The following is a 21,700-nucleotide window of genomic DNA, read 5'->3' as shown; positions in this document are numbered from 1 at the left end:
ATAGAAAAAGGGCTGATTTCAACTGCCTTTCTGGATTGGGCCCGTTTTTAAAGATACTCTATCTAAAAACAAAAACTATTATCAAGAACAATACTGATACTAATACTAGATCAGTGGATCTCTATTAAAAATATTTTTTCAAACAGCAGTATTTGATATGGAAATAGACAAAAGGTAATAAAAAGAAGAACTAATCTGAAAAAAAAATAACAAGAAATTACTGTTTGTTGGATTTATATTATATTTATATCTTTTTATCAAAAATAGAACCTTAAGTAAGTTAGTTTCGATGCAAATTGCTCTACTTTGATGAATCCATTAATTAGACCGCTTTAGTTACTTTGTTAGAGGAAATGTATCTGACCAAAATAAGATACACTGTTTTCACTAATGTTCAATCTTTTAGATAAGAAACAATTAAATATCAGCTCTAACAGACTGAAATCCCATTAAAGTAAATGTATTTTAAGAAAGAAAGTCTTTACTTGATTGTTATATTAGATTTATGATTTACATTTAATAGTGTACATTAAGTAAAATTTGTTTACTGTTACTTTTACTTTTAATTATACAAATAATGTGAAAATGCCCATGTGTTTCTCTGTAATTTTAGTTTTAATGGACACAACTAATTCAGAATCAAGTAAATAATGTGAAAAAAAGAAATGTGCAGAATGTAACACAGAACCTAGGATGTGAACATGTCAGACCCCTTTTTCCCGACAATGGCAGGCTTGAAGCCGATGCAATGAGGCAGGTAGGTAAGAGACATCCGTTCCACCTGACCCCATGCAGTTCTGCAGCAACCCCCTTTCATTAACTTTCACCATGAAAACTGAGGTTAGGGCTCGAAAATCAGCAGCAGCTGTGATCTTGCCAGACTGTTCGCTCGGCTATTTTCACACAGAAAAGTCTATATCTATATTTTCTCCGGCTGATTGGCCAGCACTTCGTACTGGCCTTTAAATCAGCTATAGCTACTTGAAGAAAACCGCATAACTTGTTTAAGTTAAATGCCAGGATTTATTCAGCATTTATAGAACAACAACACCCTTGAAGGTGAGGTCATTATGCAAATTGGCTGCATATATTAAGTTACCTTTCTGAGAAGGTGAGGAGGAACCTCATGGAAGCTAAAGCCATTAGCACAGCTTCACTGCAGTTTGTAATTTTTCTCAACCAGCAACACAAAGATAGCAGCATAATGTGTTTTTGTAATCAACGTTGCAGTGATATTCAGCTGTCAGACCCCAGCTGCCGAGAATCTACACTCTCACAAACCCTCCTCCGATTACAAATCAGATGTGTTGCTGCATCAAGGGCTTCTGTATTCCACTGTGGGCTTCCAAACCAGAGGAAAGGATTCAATTTGGTTCAGCGTGATCTAATCTGAGTCCTGCCAAGTGATAAGCTCTGCTCCTCCATGATTTCCGGAAGTATTGGAAATAAAGCATGGCAATAAGCAAGTTTACCCAATTCATGTCTCTGACAGGCAGGAAGGGACCGCCGGGGGACAAGGATCCTCTGAGGCACAGAATGAGCTGGAGCTGACCTTGGACCGTGTATCGCTCACATACTATAATAGCCAGTTTCCAAGCTTAACTCTTGGGATAACTTATGCATTTACATTATCATAGTGTATTCATACATTTTGTAGAGGTTGGCAAAGAGCAACAATGTGTGTATGCTTATGGCTCCTGCTTAGCTCTCTAGCTGTAGCATGAAAAAAACATATATATTCTTGGCATCATTAACAATAGGTACTAAAAACAGTAAAATTAGTAAATAATGCTTCCATCAGCAACGGTATCTCCAATTCTTTGTAATCAGCAACCCTGACTGAAACAAGGTGAGCAGAGCATGTGAATCTCTGTGAATGTAGATAATAATCAGGATGCAGTGTTAGACAGCTGCCACCCAGGGAGCCCACAGCTCTGGTGTCAAATCCCCCCTCAGCGATCACAGGAGGAAAGGAGTACATGGCATGGGAAGGATGAGTCCCAAAGCATCACATTGTTTGTAACGGATGTTTTGGCAGATGCCCTTGTTGAAAAAAATAACAGAAAAACATGATAATGCAAGCTGGTTGTGTGAACCGGTACCCTTCTGAGTGTGATCTTTGTCCAGTGTAACAAATAAACACTGAAATACTTATTGTGATGCTTTCTATATAACTTAAAATGAAGGATCAGAGTTAGAGGAAAGCAGTAAAGCCAACATTGCAGATGGAAGGAGAGAAGAACAGATAGAGGCACAGAAGAGGGGAGATATTCTTTGCTGTGGGGGAGATGTTAATTTAGAAGAGATTTTACAACCACCTACTGATCAATAGCACATTAAATGGAGTGGGGAGCCTTAACTTTGGACTTAATTGTTCTCAGTGTTTCTCATCACTTCTGAATACACTTAAAATCCCTTTTTTCATAGACAAATGCTAGGGTTAGACCTAATTGTCCTCCATGTGTGAAAAAAGAAAGAAATTCAAAGTTTTGCAAGGAATGCGGGAAACAAACAGATTTACAATCACAATTTGTAAGAGCTAAGATATATTTTGAAACCCTTTAGGGAAACAATAGGTGCCTTTTTTATTTTGAATGCATCTGAGCTCTTTAAACACAAATCCTTACACAAACTATTTTCCTTTCTTTAATAAGTCCTCCCAATATGTTGACATGCACCTCAATCATCATATCCAAGGGGAGTTACGAACAAGAGTTTACAAGGAAAAACTAACACTGCCTGCTGTAGATTTTAATTAACAACAGTGGGGACAATGTGCACATCTGTGAAAATCACATTATTCTCTGGCTTTTACCCATTTTATATTTAATGTGTTGAAGTCACATGAGTTTTAGAAACTGTTAGAACTGTTTGTTTTTTCCTTTTTTTTCCAATGGTCTTTATGAGAACTCCTTTGAATGCACATATTCTAGCTTTGATAAAAATACTGTGGTGTTTTTTAGGGAAAGTATGTCATAGTACGAATTTACTTTAAGTTGCTAATTTACCATTAATAGTTTTTTTAGCAAATGAATTATAACTTGGTGTCTTGACAAGGTATGTAACTGAATATGTGATCAATTATATGTATGGATATGTCCTTTAATACTTTGTCTGAAATAAAAAAAAAATATATAATATTTCTGTAAATTAGTGTTCAGTCGCATTTACCATGTAACTTTGCCTGTAAATGCAAATAAGAGGTAAATTGGGTGCATATTTGAGTCTCTTAAAGGCGTCATCGTCCGGAAATTTTTCCAGGTTAAACGTGTGTTTTGTCGTTGGCCATCAGTTAAAACCTGATGGAAAATCCAGAGTTTGAAAGCGACTTTTTTTGTTGTTTTTCTTTTTTTGTATGAGCTCCCTTTTCATGCCAGAAAATAGATTTCTATGTATTTTTTCATTTCTCTGCTATATATATTTAGTTTATAAACTGCTCTGGTTGGTTTTCTGTGTGTGTTACAGTACATAAAAAGCTGCAATACTGTCATTTCTCAAAGCTGTAGGGAAGACCTAGATTCCCATGTGTCTGCCTCTTTACTTTCCAGTTTTTACTTTACCGCAAACAGATAGATTCCAAAAAGCCTCAGTTCGTTTAGGCTTGTCTCTCAATGAGGGCACCATTGAGATTTTGGTATTGTTTTTAGACCGGATCAATGTGTATAACTCTGGGCCAGCCTCCCATACCAATAAGCATGCTCCTTATTAACATAAATGCAGAGCAAATGAATGCTCAGACACAAAAGTCAAACTTGTGCGTTTGCTCAAGAAAAGGGTTAAAAAGGGGCTTCGATTAAGCTCTATCTTACAAAATATTCTCCTTATAATGATAAAACATAAATATGAAGATAATTTTAGAAGGTATATTTAAAATACCAGCTGATAACTCCTGTTAAGCGTCAGCATGGAGCCAAATTAAATTTCATCACAGAGAGGTTTAATCATAAAAATAAACAACAGGAAGCAGGAAGAGCCAAAATGAGCATTGTAATTCTTGTGCCACATCATTAGATAGCACAACAATGCTGCAACAGGAGTAACGACAAAAGAAGAGAGAAAGCTGTAAACAAGAATGTTGGAGAGAGAATATAGATATTTGTGTGGACTGATGATATAGCGTGAAATCCACGATAAAATGAATCATTTGATGAACCTATATTCTTAAATAGACGTGTGGGAAAAAAAATCATTTTGGTGATATATTGTGATTTTTGGCTGCCCAATATAGTATCGATCTTTTAGTTCCTAGTTTTGAGATTATAAAAACCAAACATTTTTAACTAAAACAATGAGGGAAAATGGGCTTCCTCTGCAGTCCCACTATGGCAGAGAGCGCTGTGGAGCCCCATATCTGTAGTTGTGGCAGTCACATTGGAAGACGTGGACTGCCTCAAACCCCAAACAACATGAATACCAAAATAACTAAATGATCAATATAATCTGATGAACATACAGAGCACTTGCTTTTTTATCTACACATTTAATTTTGATAGCTGGGAAATATAGTACAATATATAGTGATATTGCAATATCATGATAATATCGTTATCAAAGATGGTGGATGTGGTCGTGGACCCAAACGCAGAGATGAGGAGGCAGAGATGAGTTCTTGCAGATTTAATGCAGATGGCAACAGAAACACAAATCCAGGGAAAAAATACAGAAAAACAGACATGAGGAGCAAAGTAACGATGAGCAACAAGCACTGAGAAACTGCACAAGAGGACTATACATGGGAGACCGAACAAGGACTGGGCTAATCACCTGACAAGAAGCAGGTGAAAGGAGACTGGCACAAGGGGGCAATAGAGAGCAACACAAAATTGCAGTGAAAGAAAAAACTTAAAAAGCAACTTAAAGGGCAAAACCTTGACAATCGTATTGTGATCCAAGTATCGTGATATGTATCTTATCACAACACCCATGCCAATACTCACCCCTGTTCATAAATACATATTTTTAAAAATAACTTGTGTTAATTTGTGTAAGCCCGTTCGTATTGAGGATGAAGCTATCTGTGGTGGTCCTAATGCGCAAACATAGCAGATAATAGCTCTCAATACAGGTAGGGGTATATAGACCAAGTGCTTACATTTTTTTTCACACTTGAAACAGGTTTAAAATGTTAGTGTCATTGCTGCTTTTTCTGGACAGGACCTCTTTTTGCCCAAGAAATTTGTTGGATACAACAAAAGGTCTGTTATTGGACGAGGTATTAGTTCAAAGTACGGTAACCAAGAAGGAAGTGTTTGACTTGCAATAACATGTTAATAGAGCTAAATCCTTTTTGCTTGGTGGATGGAAACACTTATACTGTCAAGACGACCCCATTGCTTTAGAAAAATGTAAATTTTGACAGAGTGGCAGCACAGATATACATGATTTGTAGTAGTTACAATAAGATACTTTCTAACCATTACTACTATAAATTTGACAAACCATTTTTCATTAATAATCTAGTGCCCGTATTCCATGGGCTCTAGTTGAAAGAGGCTCTACTCCACTCAGCCCATTTTGCAGTGTTTCCATTACAGTTTTTTTTTCCAAACTGGTAACTGCTCTTTTAGTATATTCTCCGAAGATGGTGCATTAAGGATGATTAGGGCCTTGATGTAATGGAAACAGACTACTGTTCACTGACTGACCATGGAAAAAGGAGAAATTGGATTTTCGCAAAGAAAGCACTATAGGAAAAGATAATACAATTCAATAGTGACTACAATGATATTATGGAATACCGCAACTGGAATGGTTCAAAGTGAAATAGATTTTACTATTTACCAAAACCATGTCTGAAGGCTGAAGGAGGATTTAATAACTCCTAAATCAGTTGAACACACACTAAATAAGCTGTACAGAGGCATATAGATTTCCCCTTATAAAAAATATCAGCATTGAACAGTTCATATGGTCCAAATAGGAGAGACATGGTGTTTTTAAAAAAAACATCGATCGGCTATTTTAATGTCGAAAATACTTCAGGAAGTCCAGCAGAAGTCCACCGTGAAGGTGGATTTAGGTTTAACACTGGCTATGTACCATACAGTGATTCAGCATTGTTTTCCTCCCACTTTACTCAGTGTAATAATGGGGAGCTGCTGCTGTATCTTCCTTCTCTCTCATCATGTACACCATGGTTTGGTTCAGAAATGTGATGGTTCTTAGGAGGAGAAAGCAGGTAGAACAGCACACTGCCTGCATTGGGTCAAATGGGAGGAAAACCTTGCAGAATTTCCTGGAGTGTGAATAGTTAGCATAAAACCTAAAACTATATTCACCGCTCTCTTCCACCTTACTATACTTGAGGCAAAAACTTCTTTATAAAGTCCAAAAATCTATTTTCATGAAAACTTTCGAGCAAACCAGACAACAGTGTCTCTCCTATTCTTCTCTTACTACCTCCAGTTAAGGAATTTTATGTTTGGTAAAAACACACAAGACATTCTTGCATATATAAATACAAACATTGTTTGTGCTTTTTTAATGTTTTTATTTTTTAAAATGATTTATTCATATTCCACTATCCCTACTGACACAGCCTGGAACTCAATATCTCTGGCAAAGGGGAAAAGGAAGAGTAATTTTGAGAAAAAAACAAAAAACTTTAGTCTGTTTGTTGACTGGCCTGCAGTAAATGAGCATCCTGGTATCTTAATTTAGTATAAATTTGGGTTAGAGGGTCCTGGAGTCCCTAATACCCTAATATGTAAAAGTTATCCAGCGGTTTAGATAAACATTTAAATATGGATAAGGGTTTGATGTTGGATGTTTTACACAGCATAATGTTCATAAAACATCCACAAAACAACCTTAAGAATAATATGTCAAAATATAATGACTGGATGATCTTCAGACAGCTATTAAATCGTGTCCATTGTCGTAAAGTAAAGTTTTTGCTTTATAGATAGGCAGATATCTAGCCATTTAGTTGTTTAGTTCAATTTGACACCATCTATATTTTTGTTTGTTTGCAGACAAAGGGCCTGATCTTTAGAAGGTTTTTGTTTCTTAAAACAGGTGCAAATGTGTTTGTACAAGCAGAGCAGATCTTTAAAGAAGGTGCAAAGTTATTTGGGTTTGCAATTAATCAAACAGCGTGTGCAAACCATTCTTTGATTGTGTTACCTCATTTAAATGTAGAATTTTTATAATGACCAAACTCAAACAACAAATTCATAGGGGGAGGGTATGCAAATGTAAACAGTTACCATGTGTATAGCCATTTTCAAGATTATAAACTCAACAGTGGCTGAAGGTTTTTTTCATTTTTATTACTTCTGAAGGTTAGGTGAAAACTGACATGCAAGAATACCTGCAGTCAATGTTGCCACAAAGCATGCATTGGTACTGTACAATATCACAGGATAGTTAGGATAGGATATTCAGGGGATAGGTAAACATATTTGGAAACTGAAAAGTGAGAATTGCAAAATAATATTAGAAAAGAAACAAACGTCTACACAGGCTGGCTCAAATTGCAGCGGGGTTGCAGACAAAATGTATACAATTAAATGAAATAGAAAAAAAGACGACTGAAACCTAATCTCTTTGCAACAGGGATTTTTTTACTTGCTTATTTTAATAAAATATAACTGTGCTACAAGCACATTTTATTTTCTTTTAATTTTGTCCATTGCATCTCATTGGCTTTGAACCCTAATCATTACAGCCACTCTTAAACTGCCTGTAGAACATGCCATCTGCTCTTTTCACTGAGGAAACCAAATCGGTTTGCACATCCTAACATTTGTGCAGCAATCTTTTTTAGATCACCTGCAATACACCACACTTATTACACCTTCTAAAAAAAGAAAATACACGGGCAATTTAGTTCCTCTTATTTGGAAACTCTGAAGATAAGATATTTTGCTTTTTGTTCCTACCAAGCTATTCGCTAAACACAAAAGGAAGAGGGTAATTCTATAAATCAAAATACAGTACATCTAAATAATACAAATAAAGTGGGAAAATTAAAATGGACTGTTTTAAGCGAAGATTTTTTCAGTAAAGACCTTAAATTTTATATCCACAATAACCAAATCTTTTCATCTCACAATTTTCTATGCTGTAGTTTAAGATCCCCTTAAAGCTAGAAAGCAGATTGAAAAGATACAGAGCAGCAGCAAGAGAAAAATAAAACTAATTCCTTGATATCTTTAAGGTTTTTACTACAGCTCCCATCTGTTCAGTTTGACTGTCGATTGATGTGTAATGTCCTGCTGAAGGTAATTTATGATGCACAAAGACACACTGACACACCCAAAGAGAAGTAGAAGAAAAAAAGAGATGACTAACCTAACCCACCTGAGCTCGGCTCACAGGGATCAATGTCTTCATCATCACTTGGACACTCAGCAGAAGCCACCACACTGTCCTCAGTTGTCTAAAAGGAAGAAAAACAGGGATATACGTTATAAAGAGGTGACGGAAATAAATTCTTAAGCTGTAAGAAAAAAGGTGAAATGATTTCCACTCAAAACATCCAAAAGCAGCAATTCTGGAGGGTTAGGTTAAGGAGAGTTCGGGCAGATGGCATGTGAATCCAGACAGCTACACTATTTGGCTGCTGGATTTATCTGTCAACACGGCTGCCACTGTAGCAGCTGCTGCGCTGCTTTCAAGGCTACAGCTTCTTTACTAAAATGAGATCAGCCAATTCAAATTCACAAGGTAGTTGTCAAATCACATGCACGCTTTGTTTCATTTGTTCATGTCACTTTGCAGATACCATTCAAGAGGTTGTTAAAAGCTATCAAATACACCTATGATATCTAGATGTAAAAAAAAAACAAAAGAAAAGCAAAGGAGAGAGAATCAGACATTTCTATCAAAATTCCTCTAACTTTGTGGCTTGGGCAATAAAGATGATTACCTTAATCCAGACAAAAAGGGATCTCTGCTTAAAATTATTTCACTCCAGAGGGAGATTAAACAAAACATTAGAATCTATATGTTATAGCATTATAGGAAAAGCTATAATTAATGGGGAAGTATGCACTTCTGTTTTGTTTAACAACCTAGATATTTTACGTTTAAGAGTTTTTTTTTTTTATGAATGAAAAAGATTAATCCTAACAAGAGAGAATCAGATTTCAATCAATATTTCCTTCTATCTTTCAATGCGTATAAGTCCCTTTTACAAAATTAGCATGCAATTTAACCATATTCTATATTTGCCTACCATACATGCTCTTTTATTAAATCCATTTCAGAAAATGCACGTACTAAAGATGATAGAATGTACCAGTTTGGAGAATGGGAAAGGGCAAACAACGGACCAGAAAAAGCACACTGTAAAACATTATACTGCAATGTTTTTTTATAGTCTTGCCTCAGGCCATTTGATCAGCTCTGCGTTAAAGGTCATTTCATTTAAGCGTGGCAGCCTCCTCAAGGCCAAGTTAGACTTTTAGATATGAAGTGCTGCTAAGTAGAATGAGCTGCTTCAATAAAAGTGCACATTGTTTGTATTTTTGTGATGAGTAAAAAAAAAATGGTAAAGACAATATCAGGCACTTAAATAAAGATGGACACAGGCTTGTATTGCATTTGTGCTATTATGTCACTAATGTTTAAATGTGCATCAAAACATCTGCTAGTTGGATTAACATTGACTCCTCTTAAGATAATAAAAGATGATGTCATTTTGCCGAACATCCATTTGGCTACTCTTAATCTGATTTTCCTGTGACGGTAACATCATTCTGGCTTTCTGAACATGGGCCAACATGATCTTTACATAATAGTTCTGGAAATGATAGATCAAGCTCATTATGGGTGCTGTGGTGGAGGCTCGTTTTAGTTGCATCTGTAAAGCATGAGGCCTGGGGAAGCCGTCCAAATGTAAATTTAATTTGCTGTGCATGAGGCTGATATACAGCATCGGCCATCCAGATGGCAAAACCACCGGATCCTGGAGTGCCACATCAATCACTTCTGCCTCATGATTTGTTTTTCCTGGCAGGAGATCTCGACACACTACACTCTCTGGCAGAGGTACGGGAATCAAGGAATCAATACCGCCTCCCTAGTTGTCCCACCTTACCAGTCTCATTCTCCCTCTCACAGGCCTTAACTCCATCCGTCAGATTTATTGTTAAGGTGCAGAGAGAAAACTGTGTGATGTGGGTGTATTATCTGCAGAATACCTCCCCAAAGGGTAACCTAAGAGGTGGTGTTCATATTTATCTTTTCTTTTCTTTAAACAGGTCAGAAAGAGGCATTAATTTTCTATAAGATAACCAAACAATGCATGAAAAACCCAGGAAACAAAATGCCAGCTATTAAATATAAGGAATGGAAATAATTAGGAGAAATACTTATAATATTATTGATCATAATACTATTTGTTAAAACATATAAAACTGAAAAAATTTTTTTTTTTTTTAAACCAGCTGCCCCCCAAGATTCATAACTTGAAGCAACTGTTTTTTGAATAATCAGTAAGTGGTTCTTTCATTCCTCTTACAAATATCACTTCAGATTATTGATATTTTCATGCATTAATTTATGCGCAGGACTCATGCTAGACCTTGTTTTGGACATTTAATTACATTTCCCGTTTCCCATTTATGTTTAAGATGCTGTCTGGAATCGTCTCACTGACAACCCAATGCTTGACAACTGCTGAAATCTTTGTGTGCAAATAAACTTTTTTCGGACTTTATATCAAGGCTATTGTTTTATAAATCTTGTTACTCATTCAAATACATGGTTGCTCTAGTAAGATGTGATTCCCACTGTAAGCAGAAGACCCTTCAAAATATGTGAAAATAACGTTGGTAGATTAAAGACCACTGTTAGTGGTTCCTTTTGGTTGAAGGCATTTTTTTTTAATCATCACACGAATGCTCTTGAACAACAACCTTCAATAAAAAAAAAAATCTTCCTTTTATAGAAGTGGTCAAAATGATGAAGTGCTTTAATTAGAAGCACCTGGATTCAAATTCTCTGGTTAAATCAAAACGAAATGTAGCAAAAGCAGTTTTTCTATGGGTGTGTTAACAAGACATGGGCTCTTTTATTTTCTTTTAATCAGGTGTTGTTCATTAAAGGCCCTAATTGAAGTATTGGAAATACTTTTTTAGTTCTCTGTGATGAAGCTTTTCCCTTTTTTTTTTATTTTTTTTTTTTTGTTAAAAAACGTATTGACCCAGGATTATGAAACAATTGGTATTGCTTATTTTATGGTGGGAGTAACCCAAATCAAAGTAATGAGCACAGAAACACTCACAACAACCGATAAATTTAGCTGAGATAATAGCTTGAGCAGAAAGGTGTCTGGGTTAAACATAAGTTTAATTAAACAAAAAAAAAATCTTCTTAAGGAAGAAATAAGAAATTACTTTAGTTTTCTCAGGTAAGAAAAGGATTTCTTTTAGACCTATTCAGCCTGTAAGTAACATCCTGATGTCTGAAGACTGTTTTAATAAATTTCAGCTCTCTCCAAGTGTTCCTGCAGTGTTTTTGTCTGTGCCAAATGAAGTAGAATAAAAGCTGTTGTATATAAATGTTTTAAGTGTAGGTGGACCACAAAATTACTGCATGGCTTGTTTATTTGAAGCTGGTGACAAAGTTGTTGGGGAAGGTGTGAGTGAATGTCAGTGTGTATAAGTGCAACATTAGTGTTTAAAAACAAATATACAATTACAGCTTCTGTTTGAATGCAGATGAAGAAAATTGAATATATATTTAACAAAAGCTTATTTTCCAGTTTAGTGAATTACAGGCAGGCTGGGTTTAAGGGAGAGAGCTTTTAAATCTTTCAGCAGGGGGGCACGTTGGTTAGGTCTCCAAATTACTACCCTTGTGCAGCATTTACCCTGACTTCCGCCTCACCATTGCACAAACCCTAATTTAAGAAGACAGGTCTAAACTGGAGACTTAAATATCACTACGTTCTTATTAGTTGGGCAGTGTGTTATGTATTAAAGCAGAGGTTTGTCATTCTAAACACAACATTACTACTCAGGAGATTTTAGCAGCATTTTCAGCTGTGTTGTGCCTCCATTTATTATTCATATAAAATCTTTAATTTTTTGTTTTAATACTGGGAAAATCTGTCAAGTTTATTGACGTGAAAACAATTTTCCCAAATGAATTATTTCCCAACAGATAAGCTTATCAAGAAGATATACCCATGGTTCATTTTATGAAGGTACTTCAGAATGCTAAGAGCAAAGACTCAAGGTTTGCAAAGCATCATTAATCTAGCTGTAAAGTGCTGAAGCCATGGTGAACCTACAGCAAAGCTCATTTATCTACCTCTGCAGCAGAGACCCCACTCCTCTGAACGAACCCGGGGAGACAGTTGAAGAAGAGGGAGAAAAAGCACAGTGTTTTTGTTCTGTACACAGAAACTGAAGTGAAATCTTGGCACTCACTATATGCTGTAATTTCAGATTATTAAGTATTTTAAAGCCAATAGGAATAAATGTTGCAGAAAGGTAAAGGTATTGACTGGCCTTGGCTCATGCCGTGATTGAACCATCAAAGAAGATGCCGATTAGGAACTACCAACCTGACTCAGCCTATGGAATCCTAATGCTTTCTGTAGAACTGTCATGCAGGTTTTCGATCTGTGAGAATTGATAATGGTCCTCCATAATGAGATGTCCAGGCCTAGCTGTACTCTGCATGTGCTAAGGCTTAGTCAGCAGTCACTGGTTTATATACAACTTTATAAACACTGATCTCTTCCCTAGTAACACCCAACGGCCTTGCAGTGTTCAACACAATTCCTTAATAGCTTCTATAAGCAGTAGGTGACTTTAATATAAAACACTACACTTGTACACTGCTGCCCTGGATGCATGGTTTCCTCCCTTAATGCTGGCCAGCATAGACAGAGAGAAAGAAAGATTCCTCTTCAGGGAGAAAGCTGTACGCCACTGCCCCTGTGTTCAAGAGCAAGAGACACCTTCTCTGTGATAACCTGTCTGTGTGTCTCCATGGAAAGCCGTGGGTTTCCGCATTGTTTTCTCTCCGGTCTAATTTGATGAATGCTCCCTGGCACACAACATGTCTCTTTGGAGACGAGCTGAAAGTCAGGAGGACACTGAAGGCATCTGAAAGGTTTATCTGAAGCATGCCTTTGCTGTCCCGGTAATGTATTCCACTGAGGACGCTTGCTGTTTTCTTTTGCCTTTTGGGTTTTTTCCCCCCCCTAGTAAGCCTTCTTTTTCTTTGTTCCAAAGCTGGTATATCTTTTTTAAGGCTTTTTGTTATGGTTACACTGCAGGTCAGTGCAACATTAAAATTAATCTATATTTTCACAAAATATTAACATTATTTAGTTTATTTGGTGTAGACCTGATCATTTTTTTCTTCAAATAGCACCAAATGCTAAAAAAATAAAATGACCTGTGGTTTATTAATCTGCTCTCAAGCAAGCAGATTTGCAACATAACATGTCTCATGTTGATAACATCTCCCAAAGGTCGAGCTTTATAGCTATGGGGTGAAAACAAAGCCTTAAAAAAAGAGGATGGTTGTGTGTTGGTACTTTCTAAGCAAAAAAGAAATGCAGTGAATCATTTTCTTTTGATAGTGGGACCTATTCTATTGTCTTTAGTTATACTGTAAATCTTTTATTTTATCCCAAGATGTTTCAGAATTGGTTGAAATTTTAAAGAGAACAATGTGATATTTGTAATAATTTTCCAGTTAATTTTAATATGCCTATAATTATTAAGGATTTTAGAAATTCAGGAGAAATGATTTATTCTTCATTGTGAATGTTTGATCAATGGACACGATATTATCAATTAAACTCAACTACAAATATATGGCTTGGATGATGTACTTTAAAAATGTGAAAAATTAAGCTTAAGCAAAGATTCAATCTGGAAGATTTCCCCCACTCAGCATTGGGACCAAACCTTCTCCAAAGCCAATTATCTTTCAAGATCCCCTTTTCCTAGTCACTGGCCTAGCCTCCCTCTAGCACGGCAGAGGGAGCCGTGCTTGTCTCTGTGCTTGTCTCAGTCGACAAGCGCTTCGTTTAGTTGTTTCGTTTTTTGAATCTGATGTGCGGTCACAGATACTTGCTCGCACTGATCTCTGCCTGGTCACTCTACTATCCAATCTCCTTCCAAAAGTTCAGGTTACTGACTGGTGAATCCCTCCCGACCTGCGTCAGTTTCATATTCTAATAAACAGTTTAAACTTCTCTCATTGTATCTGGTTGAATTCTGCGTCTTCTATTTTCTGGCCATTACAAGTATAACATTTCATCATGGCCATTCAGTGCATTAAGGTAGAGGATTTTTACAGGCAATACCACAGCGCATCATCTCGATCATCACTGCATCACATCACAGTAGGTGCATCAAGGCAGGTGCATGGCACCTGCCGCTCATCACATCGGGCCAAGTACGGCAGGTGTATGCCCTAATGCCAAAAACTGCAGTTATTATTAAAGGGCATCACCGCAGTCTAGTAAGTTATCAAGAATGTACAGTTCAACGTCAGCCATGGCCTTCAATGTATTTCTTCTTGCGGGGATACTCAATGTCAATGTAGTCGTTCCTTCCAATCAACATGGCACAGTTGCAGGAAACACACCTGAGATTTGAGCAATGACTTGTTCCATTTCCTCCACCATTTTCTAAAGAGTTCATCCTTAAACCATGCTTTCTGCTCCACCTGGCTCTCGAACTAGTTTGTGATCTCCTCATTTACGATGCTGTTGTGCACTCACCTGATCCAATTTATTTTTATATGGGTGCAGGTCCATCCTCAGGTTTTGGGGGATATTTCATGGCAGTCATCCATGATTCTTAGCCACTTTCCTAAACCTAACTTATGGTTTTTCAACTTCCTCTGAAATCATTCAGGGAATCTGCTTTTCAGGGTACTTCAAAGAATCATCCCTACCAACCCAATACCTTGGTCTCTGGTCAACCTTCAGCTTTAGCACCTTCAATTTCGGTATCCCTGTGTCTGTTTCGTGTTTCTTTCTACACAAACAGCAGGCTCTCTTTCCATCACTGCAAACTCATTCTATGCATCATCTTTCATTCAGCACTCATCACCATCCGCATCATCAGCTTCAGTAGCTAAATCATCATCAGCGCAACCAACTGCGCTTTTTCCATCTTTCCTGGTATGACCAACTGCTCTGTCTCGTACCAGACCCTCTCTGTATTGACGCGTCTATCTGCACTGCCTCTCTTTTCTTCAGCCTTTCTCTTACTTAGCTTTCTTTCAATGGTGCAATTAACTGTGCTGTCTCTGTTTATCTTTCAAGGTGATCAACTGTGCTGTCACAATCTGACAATAAGTCAGCATGATAAACCCCATTGTCTTAGTCTAACCATCTACTACTGCAGCATCTCCATTATCAGCTTAATCTTCATCTTCACCATCGTACATAGATCAGTCCAATCACGGCTGTCAAGTGTTCATCATCAGTGGGATCAACTGCACTGCTCTAGCTCTCCACTAATTTCTATGTCTTTGCTCCCTGGCTTGGGGGTCTAGTCTCCTAACTGGGCCTGGCTCCATTTTGTTGGGGGAAGACTGCTCTAATTCTTTTCCTACTAATCAAAGCAAAAGTCAATTCACAGCATCAGAGTCTTCTGCCTGGGCTCAAGCACCAAATAACCTATTGCATTCATGCCAATAAAACTTTTTTAATTGCAGCAATTGAGATGTGAATCTCTCCAGGGTTAAATATAATGCATAGGCCTAAATCAACCCCATTAATACTGGTCTAAAATCAAAAAATGTTAAACTGAAGCTAAGGACTCAAGATTCTCTGTATTGGTTTACAGACCAAGTGTTACCATTTGTTATGCTGAAACCTATTTACACTGCAAACAGCCTGCAAGGGTATATATCTGACCAGAGCTGCATTAGACTAATTGGGAGGAACTATATCTTCTACGTTTCAGCCTTGCAGTAACCGATAGTTAAAACTGAAGAGAAATAGGGGAGGTGGTAGCTAAGGGTTGATGGTTTAACATGGACAGAGGTTATTCTCCTGATTCTCAACACACCTAAAGACTATAACTGTATCTATCTGTCTTTATAATCCAAGCAAATCTTCTTTATTTACACAAGGCAGCTATCATACCGTGATAGCTCCTATTAAAACGCCCAATGAAACCCAAGTATATAACTTTACACATTGGAACTATGTCAATGTTAATAAATAATTTAATCCCAGATGCTGAATAGATTCCAACGGGATAATGAAGGCATGTGGGCCTCTCAGACTGTGAATTCAACAGAGTGTATTGCCTGGCCTTCGCCCACACACATCCTAATGCTGGCCTGACAGGCTGTCAGCCTGATACACTTGCACAGAAACAGACAAGGCTGAAAGACAAAGAGATGTCATAGTCTATATCACAGAGAGTTGTGCAACAAACACCATATAATAGGGTACTTATGTTCAAAACATCCATTTTCTCCTGGCTCCCTGTTTAAGTTGGAAAGAAAAACTCTGACGCAGGGTTTCATGATGACATGACAGATTGTCAAAATTATTCACAATGGAGTGTTAAAGAAGTTAGAAAAGAACCATGTGAGGATAAATGGGGACTATTCTTGACTGCTTCTGCTTTAAAAAAGGTGTCATTTTTAACAAAAAAACCCAATACATTTTCAAAATAAATACAGACACTTATAATTTAAATATAAAACCTTCCTCCTGCGAGCATTTACGATCATTTACATTTTGAGAAGATGTAACTTCATACAGTGTTTGATAAGACACATGAAAACTAGGTACTATTATCTAAAACAGTTCAAACTAATTCAAGAGTTGTCAAGTTAATGGTCTAAAGCTAGGTTAATACAGCTAGCAGTCACAAGCGGTGTCTCCCTGTTGATCTAAAAAGAATGTTGAAGCTTACCTTAGTGATGAAATTTATGAAATGTTAAAGATTTTTCCATAATAGTTAGTTTGAAAGCTCAGATAAAAGATAAAACAGCTTCTTATGTCAAACACACTTAGCCTTCGTGTTATATGTTTGAAAAAGTTTCACCCTCTGACATCCTGAATAAACTACAGACATGTCTTGACATGAAAACAGAAAAAAGAAAAGAGCTTTTTTCTTATGTCCTTGTGCATGGGGGTTGATGGAAATGGTGGCTGCTGGTCTCGCAAACAGGGGAGGCTTAATAGTGTTAATTAAATCCAAATGTAACATATTGCATTAACAAATGTTGAAAAATATAAAACTAATCACTTAAAAACACAATCAGCCTTTCTCTCCTTTACAACAGGTGAAAATGACTGTTTTGAAGTGCGTTGAAATAATAGACACAAGAAACTACAGCATTAGTTTAGCACATAACTGTTGTGACTGAATGGTTGCTTTTTCATCTGTCATTTAAGTTTCATGAGAAAAACATCCTTTCTGTCTGGCCACAATCAGTCAAAAATCTTTCAGCATGTTTTGCCAATCACAATCAAGCAGCCAGCTTCACCCCCCTACCCCACCCCGCTCTCATAGACCAATAAGAGGTTAAGTCACACTGGAGACTTTTGTGTTATCCAGACAGGGCCTACTTTCTCACTGGTTGTTTTAATGCATGGAAACTCAAGCCTTAACTGGTATTTCACAGAGAAATTAGTAGACAGTGTGTAGCAACTCTAAAAAAGAGGGGAGATCACATTCAAAACTGGTCTCAACAGCTGATAATTAGCAACACACTCATTAAGTAAAGCTCATTTCATCACATTCTGTTCTGACTCTTGAAGGAGGCGGTCGCATTTTCCTGCTTCTCCTGCACCTCCCTGCCTGTCCCTGCTTTGCTGTGTCTTGTCCTTTTCTGAGCTCTCTCTTCATACCACCCGAACTAAAAAAAACGTATCTGTGCAGCTGGTCTCTCAATACAATTGATTAAATTTATTCAACTGAAAGACAGGAAAAAGGGGACCTGTCCTTTCCTGCTGGGACCTACTTCATGGGATACACCATGGACTCCTGGAAAGCGTGGAGGATGGTGTGTTTCACAACGTTGTCACTGGAGGATATTGAAGATGTATGGATTTTTGGTTTTATGATACTCAGATTTCTCCTGTTTGGATTTGGAGGATACGTGATGTATCTTCAATTACAGAGGATGTCGGCAGAAATTTGGGCATTGATCAGGCTGCCGACAGTGGTTGACGCTCTCACAAAGGCTTTGAATGAGCAAGATCGGGAGCTGGCTCGTTTGCTGGGTGCGATTGAACGCAGGCTGGCTGTGGTGGTTGAACTCAAAGGTAAGCTGGGACAAAATCTTTGGTGTGCATGCTGGCTTCAAGGCGGAAAAGCCCAACACATTTGGAATATTGGATTTTGCCATGAAAGAGAAAGCAAGACAAAGACTTAAGGCTGAAGGAAATTCCTGTGCAGCCTGCTCTCAAAACAAAAGTGTTATTCTGGATTCAACCTACCCCCTTTATCTAATCTCCCCTAGATGTTATGACGAAAGGGCACAGAAGACTTTCTAATAATAATCATAATAATCATAATAATCCATTGTGCGGTGCCCCAGGAGCTTGCTCAGACAGCCAGAGCGCAGGCTGTGGGGATCGAACTGGGTACTGGCAACCTTCGCAGAACACAAGTGCACTGTTCTAACAACTGGCCTAACATTCCCTACATTTTTTATTTTACTCATTCACTCATATGCAAACCGAGAAGTCTTACTCGTAACAAAGTCTACTTACCGTATGTTGAGGTTTTTAAATTCACTCACCTGATAGGAATCAAATTCTTGAATTTTCAAATCAGTAACATATCTATATCCCTTTACAAGAGCAGTCATATATACTTATATGCTTGGTATACTGTACAGCTTTGCATAATATATTATTTTTATTATTTAAACACACTTAAAAACATATTTTATCCTGAGATCAATAAATTAAATAATTCATTTTCATGATTTAAAAACAAAAAACAAAATCATTCTTTGTAGACTGTCACTATTCAAACAAACTCAAGTTTAGTGTCCCTAACTGTCATGAAAAACTGGCCCTCAGTGGTTCTTGTCATACAGACAATACATCTTAAGTAAGACAATAACAACATTTTTGTTTCTGTTGAAACCTTTCTATTCTAATCATTAGAAGAAGGAAAAAATAAACTGATGATATAAGCCTAGCCTCAACAATTTTCAATCAGTTATCATGCATAATTTATCTTGGAAGAATAAGCTAAAAAATATAACCAACTTCGGCCCTGAGTATTACTTTAATCGTAAAAACCAGAATGGCTGGAGACTCTCAGGTTCTCTATCTTCTCCTTCGGTGAGAGAAGATCACACCATGTATCATCCTTAAGCTACTGCACCCCAGGCAGTCTAAGATACTGGGAGGCAGCTGTGGAAACCTTGTAAACGCATAGCATTAAAGCAAGCATACAGCACAGAAGTAAAATGCCCTGACAATATCTACAGTATATTTACTTGCAAAAAAATACATTATTGGGCTGGAATGTGTTTGTTTTAAAAACAGAAAATATTGGATTGTACAGTTTATATGGACATTAGTAATTGAAATGAAATGGCCAATTGTCCAATTGAACTGAAAATATGTAATGATCACATGCCGGGCAGAATGTTCTAATAGCAACTAGCCAGACCAACAAGAAACTCGAAGCAAAGATATGCCACCTTGACACGGGATTCACATGCAACCTGAGGTCAGCTTGCCTTATTCCAAAGAACTTGATTCTGAAAAGTGTTTGCATGCATGCCAATGGTTGTTTTGTTGAATCCATCTATTCCAACAAATCATAAAACTTCAAAATAATCTATAAGATGGAAAAAAAAAAAGTTCTGTGTCCATCTTAATTCTTGACCTGTTAGATTTTAGCACAATGTTCAATATATGCTTGGATTAGCCCAATTTGTGATATTATAGAATATTAGGGCATGTTCCACAATACAAATAATGATAACTAAAAACTTTAAACTGTGTCTTAATACATAGCCAAAGTTAATTGAATGGAATCAGTGCATTCATAAAATTAGTGAGCAGTCGGTATAGAAGTTCATCCAACTTAATGCTGAGGATGGGTTTTCAGAGGTCAGTCTAATGTAATGGTGTATTTAATTGTCTCTTAAAAAAGAAAGAAAGTAAGAATATCTTGTCTCATCAAAAGCTATATTTTATAAATTATTTGCATTTCTTCAATATATTCCCTCTACTGGATTGTAGAAAAGTGTGGTTTTATATGGCTTCTTTAAGAAACTGCTTTGTCGTTGTTACTTAAGTCAACTCAGAAATGAGCTGTGCTTCACTTTCATGAACAATGATCTGCATAAAATAAAAGATTCTAGAAATTATACTCAATCTCTCACAAACAACATCAACCATATAGCTGCGATAGTTGTGTGCCTGTGTAGGAGGAGCATATATGTCACTCTATCACCATGTCCATCACTGACTAACAATAAACAACGTGAGACCGGTGCCTAATTTATCTCAGTAGACAACTCAAGGCATCCTGTGAGCCATATGACAAACAGCTGATATTTTGATTCTCAATTAAGCCTTGTGGTTATTATTTATTGCTGGCTTTGGAAATCATTTTCGTACAATATGGACATGTGCTTGTAGTCACCTCACAGTGAGGGTGCATACTGAGCAGATGCTATAGAGTGTACAGCTCCTAGCAGCTTACACAAGAGAAGACTGGTTGCCTTCTGTTAGCTTGACGCTTTAAACGATAAAATCTGACTATGATGTTCATAAAACACTATCTGCTTCCATCTTCCTCCTACGCTCCCCCTTGAGTTCTCTTGTTTCTTCTCTTTCCTCCTTGCACTTCTCCATAGAAAGAGTATTGCATGGTCGACTCTGTCTTCCTCCTTATCCTTGCTTCACACATCTCAGATAAATGAAGTCTGCTGCCATTGGAGCATTTTCCCCTTTGGATTCCTTGATATTTTGTTTAATCTAAAATCGAATCTGGAGCTCTGTGCGTGTCTGTGACTCTCTTTGCTAGTAATATGGCCCGAGAGTATGGAACTACCCAGGAGGAATAACATTCCTAACTATAATCGAGTGAATGAAAGAGGCATAACAGTTAAGAGAAAATGGCTTATAATCATGGTGATTCTTATCAAGATTCTTTTAGACAAACAGTTTAGATTTTTCAGTTCAAAATTGCCAAACAATTCTTCCTTTTATATTCATTTTGACAGAAAACTAGAAACAGATGACAATTACAACCATGATGCCCTGTGTTTGGGAAAAAGAGAACTACGAGAAGAGATATGCAGCGTGGCAACAAATCACTGTCTTCCTGACTTTACCTGCGCCTTGACGTGCAGTCCCAGTCCCTCGTAAGGTGACAGGAACGAATTTGTCATCCTAATATAGATGCTATCATTGCTGAGATGAATGTACTCGGGCCCTAATTCCCATGTGTAGCGTTTGCAAAAACATGACATGAGGGAAGAGGAAGAGCAGCTTTGCCCTACAACCACAGACCCAATAGCCTCCAGCTTGCAAGAGGGTCTCTGTAATCAGATTCCTGTCCGTCAGATCAAGATTTGTCACTCACCAAGGGATGGAAGAGAGTGCGATAAACCAAAAAATGGTGAAATGATTTAAGACAAAGAAGGACAGACGGCTGGAAGTCAAAAAAGAAAAGCTAAAGAAATTTAAGCTAAACAAGTGAAAGCATGATATATATATATATATATATATATATATATATATATATATATATATATATATATATATATA

General features: G+C 37.1%; 1 protein-coding gene across 20 annotated transcripts in view; it reads right to left on the bottom strand.

The window, feature by feature from the left end:
• nrxn1 (neurexin 1) overlaps positions 1 to 21,700 on the bottom strand; it is a 321,828-nt gene that overhangs the window by 12,872 nt on the left and 287,256 nt on the right. For 17 of the 20 annotated variants that reach the window (XM_015382006.1, XM_015382016.1, XM_015382008.1 and 14 more), the window contains one exon: positions 8,296 to 8,383. In XM_015382006.1, coding sequence (XP_015237492.1) covers positions 8,296 to 8,383 — 88 coding nt within the window. The remainder of the gene's footprint in view (positions 1 to 8,295; positions 8,384 to 21,700) is intronic. The other 3 variants (XM_015382002.1, XM_015382015.1, XM_015382020.1) reach the window with 1 other exon arrangement.

This window comes from Cyprinodon variegatus, unplaced genomic scaffold (assembly GCF_000732505.1).
Source record: "Cyprinodon variegatus isolate N-32 unplaced genomic scaffold, C_variegatus-1.0 Scaffold246, whole genome shotgun sequence".
Classification (NCBI taxonomy): Eukaryota; Metazoa; Chordata; class Actinopteri; order Cyprinodontiformes; family Cyprinodontidae; genus Cyprinodon; species Cyprinodon variegatus.
This window is presented reverse-complemented; position numbering and strand designations above follow the sequence as displayed.